At 42.1% G+C, this 7762-nt stretch overlaps 1 protein-coding gene across 1 annotated transcript; it reads left to right on the top strand.

The window, feature by feature from the left end:
- Positions 1-2: 2 nt before the first annotated feature.
- IER3IP1 (immediate early response 3 interacting protein 1) lies at positions 3-7398 on the top strand (the record flags this gene model as incomplete). The annotated part of the gene is made up of 3 exons (XM_019518296.1): positions 3-84; positions 4253-4354; positions 5920-7398. Coding segments are annotated over 3 exons (240 nt in total), but the record flags the coding sequence as incomplete, so codon positions are not given.
- Between the last annotated feature and the right edge of the window lie 364 nt (positions 7399-7762).

Below are 7762 nucleotides of genomic sequence, written 5' to 3'. Positions count from 1 at the left end.
TCACGCTGTACGCGCTGCTGCAGGCTGCGCTGCTGTTCGTCAACGCCATGGCCGTGCTGCACGAGGAGCGCTTCCTCCGCAACGGTGAGCGGGGCCGGGGCCGGGGCCGGGGCCGGGCCGGGTCGGGTCGGGTCGGGTCGGGTCTTCCTGCGGGGCCGGACCGCGCGCGGGTGCTTAGTCATGGCCGGCCGTTGTCTGTTATCTGGAGGAGCTCTTCCGCCTGCCGGGCGCGCGCCGGTGCTGTGGTAGAGATCAGTCGCCCCCCTCGCAGCTGTCATCCTCCCTCCCAGGGGAAGCACGGCGACGAGGGGTGCAGGTCGTGTCTCCGGTGGCGGGAGACCTTCCCTGCGCTTGCCCCGGTTGCAGCCAGCGTCTTGAACGCGGCTCACCAAAATCGTCCGCGATCTTCAGATGACGTCTTGCAGCCTCCTTAAATGGTGGCGTCAATACATCGCTCTTCCTTTGGGAAGTAACTTTCCAGACGCGATCCGAGGTTTGCACTTTCTTTTCCGTGCCTGTCTCATGCCGGCAGCAGCACAAAACCATCTTCCCATGGATGCACCAAAGTCCCTTTTCCTCGGTTTTGCGGATCAGCCCTGGCGTCAGACTCAGTCCCTGCGGGCACAGCTTTGCGTTTCCAGCTCTGTTTCTATCACTCCTCCTCGAGATTCTCCGTTTTTTGTCTCGTATGAGATTCCCGTATTGACGAGACCGCTCAGCTTCGCGTCGTGAGCCAGTCCTGTTATCAGACAAGGTTATTAAGAAAAATATTAAATACTTTCAGACCCAGAACTGATCCTTGAGGAAGTCTGCTAGTAACGTCTTGCCTCTGGCCTGATCCTTATCCCTTCCTTACTGTCCGTTGTCATCTCCCCTTGAGCCAGCTCTCTACCTATGTTATAGTTACATTAACCCCCATTTTCACTGTTATTTCACAGATGTTTTCCTGAAGTCCAGAAAGGAGATGTAGTAGATCTCATTGTTGTGTTGAAAATAAGTTACCTCCAAAAGCTTTTAGATTATCCTACAGAATCTATCTACCTTGGTTACGTTTTGTATCTGGCTTTCCATTTTTCCTTATGTCATCTTCTTTTCTTCAAATTTTAACTATTATTCCAGGGCTCTAGAAGCACTCCATAAAAGCGTTGGGGTTCTTAACATGAATATTATAGCATGATGTATTTAGTATACAGGCAGTCCTTGACTTGCGTTTCGAGTTGCAATGTTTCACACTTACGACGTTTATAAATTGAGACCGTTTCGACTTTATGATGTCAGTTTTGACTTTACGCTTGATCCGATTCGATGCCACCCCAGCGAACAAGTTACCTGCATCACCCATCTCCCTGGAGAACATCTGTCCAAACTTCCTTGGACACTTCCTTTAAGAAAGTAGACACAACTTCAGAAAAACCTGCAGCCAAGACTCCTGAGAAGCCTTTCAAAAAGTCCAACCGAGTGCCCTTCAAAAAGTTGAGCAGTCACATCAAAGAAGTCCTTCCAAATCAATATGATTGCTGTACACAATATAAACACATTAATGTAGCTATACTGCTCATCTGTAATTAATCAAGTACAAAATTCTGGTGTATTTTTGGTGAAAGTAGGGTATCGGGCCTTGGTTCAGGAACCAATCCCCCATTTATAACATTGTTTCTTATGAGAAAATTGGTTCTGAGTTGCAACGTTTCGACTTAAGACATGGTTTTCAGGAACCAATTGTGTCGTAAGTCCGAGGACTGCCTCTATTTGGTCTCTACTTTCTCCTCCACTTCCAAGCCTTCACCATGCTTTTGTGCTATTGAGGAGACTCCCTGTATCTGGCAGTTCTCTGTACAGAAGGTTTTTAGGACTGACACAGTCTTTTATTCTATTTAGTCATTGTCTTGCATCAGTGCCCTTGTACACTTTGTATTTTTAAAACGGATTGTACTTTCCAACAATTCCTGACAGACCCTTGTTCTCCCTTCCATTCAGTTTTCCTTAGCCTGTGTTGATTTTTGTAATTTGGTTTCTACTTTCTATTTCCTGCCCCATTCTCTTACTCCCTGCTCTCCCCTTCCTTTTTCTGCTTCTGTCTCTCCTGTGCTGAGCTGAAACCTTAGGTCTCACTCTGGAAATTCAAGGTCAGGTAGGTGTATACTATGCTACTGAAAGAGCACCCAGGCTCTCAAAATACATCTAAAATAAACAGACAGGATTTTGTTTGGGGTTGACATTTCCCTGTGATGGGTCAAACTGGGCTTACTGGCAATTACGTTGGTAGCATCCTTTCTCTGATCCTTCCCAACAGGACTTGGGAGGGCACGCAATCTGCTGGGGCTTTGGGCTCCATTGGGAGCTGCATACAGGCTTTGTGAGGAGGTGGTGGATACTCAAAGACAGATCAGGCTTAGGAAGTGCTCTCTTGGATTGAGCAGTTATCCATCTGATCCACTAGTCGACTCTGACAGAGGATCGTCCCATAGTCTCAAGTCTTCTTATCTGTCCTCTTGTGGATAGCTAGTAATAACCAACCCCAACAGAGAAAAGACCTCCTAGTGCCTTTCAGCTAGCGTTTAGTTTAGACCTCATAGTACAGAGTCATAGCCCATAAAAACCAAAACCATACAAAAAACCCAAATCTCGTCCTTTCTGTTGTGACTGGATATCCTCATCCCTTGAAAATCCATCCTTTGAAGATAATAAATCTTGCTGGGATCTTGACCATCTAGTTTTGTGGCATTGGGTTTCAGAGTTTGTGTGTAATATATAATCTTTTATGTCTAAATATGTTGCCCTAACAATTTTGATGCTGGAAATAGCAAATCTGAGCATCTAGTTTACTTTTTCTTCCTGTTCCTGTTTCACATACCTCAGCAAGGTCTCCTTTTATTGTTCTCTTCTCCAGACTAGAGAAACCCTTTCAATCTTTATTCAGATGGAAGTGTGTTATACCTTAGCTACTTGCATTGTGTGTCCTGGATCGCTCTTATTTCTGCTTAATCTGCAGGGACAGAATGACCTGAACCAAAAACAGTATTCCAGATTGGAGCACACCACTGATGTAACAGCATTATCATAGTTTTCCTATTGCCTTCTTTATACATCTTGATACCTTGTTTGCTTTTAAAATAATGCTGCACATTGAGCTGCCCAATGAAAGTATTTTATTGAGCTCCTGTGAATTATATATAAGTCTTTCCTGAGTGGCAACCTAGTGATTTAGAGTCCAGCAATATGTATAAGCAGGTCTAATTATTCCTTCCAGTGGGCACTGTCTTGCATTTAGCAACTCTAAATTTAATTTGATATCATATTGGCCATTCATTTAACATTATTGGATTCTTCTGTGGTTCCTTGTGGATTTCCTGTTTCATCCTGACTAATGTGATTCTGTCCTTTGCAAATCTGGCTAGCTCTTTGTTCATTCTTAATATATATTTTAATGATCAAGTAAGAGGGATCTTCTTCTAGAACAGGAAGGTCATGTAGGACTGGTCCATGGGCCCAACAAACAGTGTGGCACCAGTCCCTCAGGCTGGATCAGGCCCACAGTCCCTGGCTTCTTGGGGCATACAAGATCCAGTGCCTGTACACGTGTTCCAGCTTGTCCAGGATTGTGCTGCATGTAGTTCCCACCATGGCTGGACCAGGATGTCAGCGGCATGTGTTGCTTGGTCCAGCTGATCTGGAGCAGATGCTGCATGCAGCGTGGCTCCCAGATTGGCAGGAGTGGAAGATGGATTTGGTGTGCAGGCAGATCCTGGACTGGCCCAGTGCAGGGCCAGCACCAGGGGTTGGGTAGTGTGGCTCTGTGGGCCAGATCTTTTTGACATCCCAGGTCTAGAAGTTTGGGGCACTGTTATTCCTACTTTTTATTTTATGCCTCCTAGTTGGTGATAGAATTTTATCTGCCACTTCAAACCTACTTTGTTTCTAAAATATCCTCATGTGTGGGTGGGACTTTGTCAAATGGGTTTGTTTTTTGCTTTGCTTTAAATTTCAGGTGAATTGTCCATCAGATATATCTAAGGATTTGTAGAAACCTAAATAGCCATTGTTTGCCTTTTCAGATACATGCTCACTTGCAGTTGTTTCCACTAACTGTTTCAAGCCGTTTACCTGCCTTTGAAATAAGGCTTGCTGGTATGTCATTTGGCTGTAATAATGGCAAAACTGAATCTTATGTGAGTGAGATCACCTAGTAATATTGCCAGTAACCGTGAGTAACCACATTAAAAAATCACCCAACCTTCTTCGTGTTATACAGTTGGCTGGGGAACAGATCAGGGGATTGGAGGATTCGGAGAAGAGCCAGGAATTAAAGCACAGTTGATGAACCTTATTCGATCTGTACGAACAGTTATGAGAGGTAAAGTGAAGATGCATTTTTGTTGAGATGCTTATTGTTGGCTACGTTCTTTCCCCTTTAATTAAATTGTTTGTTCATATAACAGAACTGTCCCGACACCTGAATTTGAAACGTTGCCCCTTTAATGAAGGCTTTCCTTCCCCAGCTGGGGAAATCATTTCTTGCTCAATTATTTTTACCCAGCTCTTTCCCATCAACTCCTTAGGCCACTTTGTACAAAATGTATGTATCATCCTCCTATTGTGCTCTAAGAAGATGGTGTCAGGCACAGCTCTCTGCTACCCAGTTGCTATACCCACAGCTTGATGTGGAAAAAATCCCCTTGGCTGCCTGTATCATACATGCTTGTAGTCCTGGGTTGGGGTGTGTAATCCTGCTGTTCCCTATTATGCTATTTGCTTATCATGGCCTAAACTTTTTTTCTCTCCGGCTCTTATCCTCTCCCTAAGATTTCTGCTTTGAAAAACAGGAGAGAGATGAGTAATGAAAGGGACTTAGTGGGTGAATTGCAAAAGCACAGGTTTTTAGTCGTCTAGAAAAGAACCTCCCTCCATGTCAAAAGTCCTGTTGCTGAGTATATTGGTCAGGCAAGCTGGCATTGCTCATTGGGCTCTTGGAAAGGGAATAGCTGTCGGATTATGGATTAGAAAAGAGATACTTGCTTGGGAGACCAGAAAGAAGCCTCTATGCCTAGGGCCCACAATGTTTGTAAGCCAGTTGTTATGGAAGCTTTCTTTCCTATGGTCGTAGAAGTATTGTGATTTCTAGAATTCAGCACTGACCTGCTTTTAAATTATTTCAAGTATCATAATTCAGTTGTGTGTAAATTATTGCATGGCGAGAGAAACTACGAGAATTCCTGATAGACTTAGTGGCATGCAGTGTGAGGACAGCTCAGTATGTGTTAGTACAGAAATGGGTTTGTATCCACTTCATGTTGGTGGTAGTGAAAGGTTGTAACTGTTCTGTTTGGCAGTGTACCATCTAAAGGCCTGGCGTGTGTCGCAGTAGGTATACTGTGCTGTCCACATCACAAAATCTTCACTACAACCCACATGAATTTATAGCTTTCTAGGGAATACAAGGCCTGTCCTCAGAAGACCAGAGAGAGAAATGGCCATGGAGAGAATTCAACCTCATCTATAGAAGTGCTTTCTCGTGGTTAGGTATGAGACACAAGGGAGAACATGGCAGTATTAGGAATTTCTACTGTTGTTTTCTGTTCTCCCTCCTGGACAGTCTCCCGCTCTCTCTCTTTCCCCAGATTCTGAATGTGCATATACACATTTAAATATTTTAAAAAATCAGTTGATTGTATTTTCTCCCATTAGTCTCCCAGCATAATAATCTGTCATGAATTTTGGGGGGGTGAGCTATTGGGATGCAAAGCTTATTTTGTGGTACCTTCTTGTGTTTTTATTTTCTTCTGTTTCTCTAATTGTTCTTATTGGATGTTGCCCTGATCTTTCTTTGGAAAGGGTGGCACCTGAATCTGATAAATAAATGATGTTTCTGTGTGCAGCCTAAAGGAGTATTTCCATAAAGATTTTGTATTTCTTTTGCAGTGCCATTAATAGCAGTGAACTCCATCACAATTGTATTGCTCTTACTATTTGGCTGAAGATGATTGGTTGAAAACAAACCCTTTGGACATCCAAAGCGGAGAGACCGCCTCCCACGACTGCTTCAGGATAATTGGGATCCACCACGGTTTAGCTGTCAAACTTGGCATTCAACTTAATAAAGACACTCTTTGTATTTATCTTCTTTCTAAATGTTCCCTCACAGTTTCATTACACAAGATAACGGGATCAATGCAATAGTGCTGTAAATACATTGGACTGCAACAAGTTTTACCACTGACTGTTAATAGCGCCAACTGTTACAGTATGTGTTGTAACATATTGTAATGATTGTTAAAAGGGTGCAGTTTTTTTTAAATATCTTGTTACTCAGGGGTGAATGCACTCCCAGTACACATTAGGATTTTAGACATAAGCGAATTGTAATGTTTTTGTTCTCTTAGTAGTTACCACAGTATTATTAAATAGACACTTCATTTGGTTCTTAAGATGTATTGCAAATTATTGATGAGACATTTGTTTGGGGAGAGTAAATCCACATGGGTAAGATCCTGGCTCAGTTGAAGTCAAAGGTAAAAATTCTTCTGACTTCACTGGGGCCAGGATATTGTTTGGTAGCATTTGGTGTTTTCTCAGACCAATGACATTTAAAGCTAACAGCAAAGTATTTTAAAATAACTGTAATAGCTATGTAAAAGCTACAACGGCTGTTCTATGGTGAGGAAACCTAGTTATTGAGTGTTAAAATATAGATTAGGAAGTGAAGTGCCGGTCATTGTTCTGTCAAGACTTTTTCCTTGCTAAACATCTTTGTAACAAGGTAGTATGTTTGAAATGCTGAACTGTTTGTATTCTAAGCTGTTTTGAGTAATATTGGAGGAAAATACTGCACCCTTTTTTCAAATGCAATTTAGTTTAAAAAAAACATGCAAAACTAGCAATGAATCTTCAGACTCGATTGAATCCTTCCTTATCGCTCCTTTCCGCTAAATAACTGTCTTATTCAAAGTGAAACTGTGGTTTAAAACTCTCTGTCCTTTGTCAGGCAAAAGTGCTATTATTTTGATAACGGTTTTCCTTGAATCAAGACAGCAGGATGATGTCCAGTGTTACATAGTGAGTTTGACTTTGAAGCCTGATCCGTGCATAGCTAGGCCTCTGTTGTTCCTCTTTGCTAGTGTGACCCAAATTCTTTTTGCCTATTTTTAAAGCCAGGAGGAAAAGAGGAAAACTAGCGAAACCTTGTAGTTGATATGGTTTTAGAACAGTTTGCCTTTACTTTATCATCTCCTTTTGATGTCACTGACTCAAGCTAAAATATTTTTTATATGAGGGTAAACCTGTAAAACATAAGTTCTGTGATGCTCACCTGCAGTATTTTACAGAAGCAGAGTTTACCCAGGAGAACTCTTTTTGTTTTTTAGGGAATGTTTGTAAATAAATTTGTATTTCTTAAGTTAATTGCTTTCTCTCTGTCCTAACTTGATGTACATGCAGTGGAAATATCTCCAGCCACAACTTTAGTTAGTTTCAGATATTGAGAAGCTTGTTTCTATTGTGATTCATAATGCATTTGCTGATGCCACTGCTGAAGTACAGCTTCCTTTCTGTTGGAGGGCAGTAAAAAGTCTGGCCAGGGACAGCAGTAGTATAACCTGCTACAACCTTGACAATTTTACTGAGTAAGAAAGAAATCATTTTTAATGAAATTAGATGAGACCTGTTAAAAAATACACACTTTGTAATATTTTTTCTTCTTTTTATTATAAAAAAGTAATCCGATATATAAGGATCTTCCTTCATTAGTGTGATTTGGATCATACTT

This window comes from Gavialis gangeticus, unplaced genomic scaffold (genome assembly GCF_001723915.1).
Source record: "Gavialis gangeticus isolate Ggan-Ray unplaced genomic scaffold, GavGan_comp1, whole genome shotgun sequence".
In the NCBI taxonomy this organism is placed as follows: domain Eukaryota; kingdom Metazoa; phylum Chordata; order Crocodylia; family Gavialidae; genus Gavialis; species Gavialis gangeticus.
The sequence above is the reverse complement of the archived record's forward strand: the minus strand, read 5'-3'. Positions and strand labels throughout refer to the sequence as shown.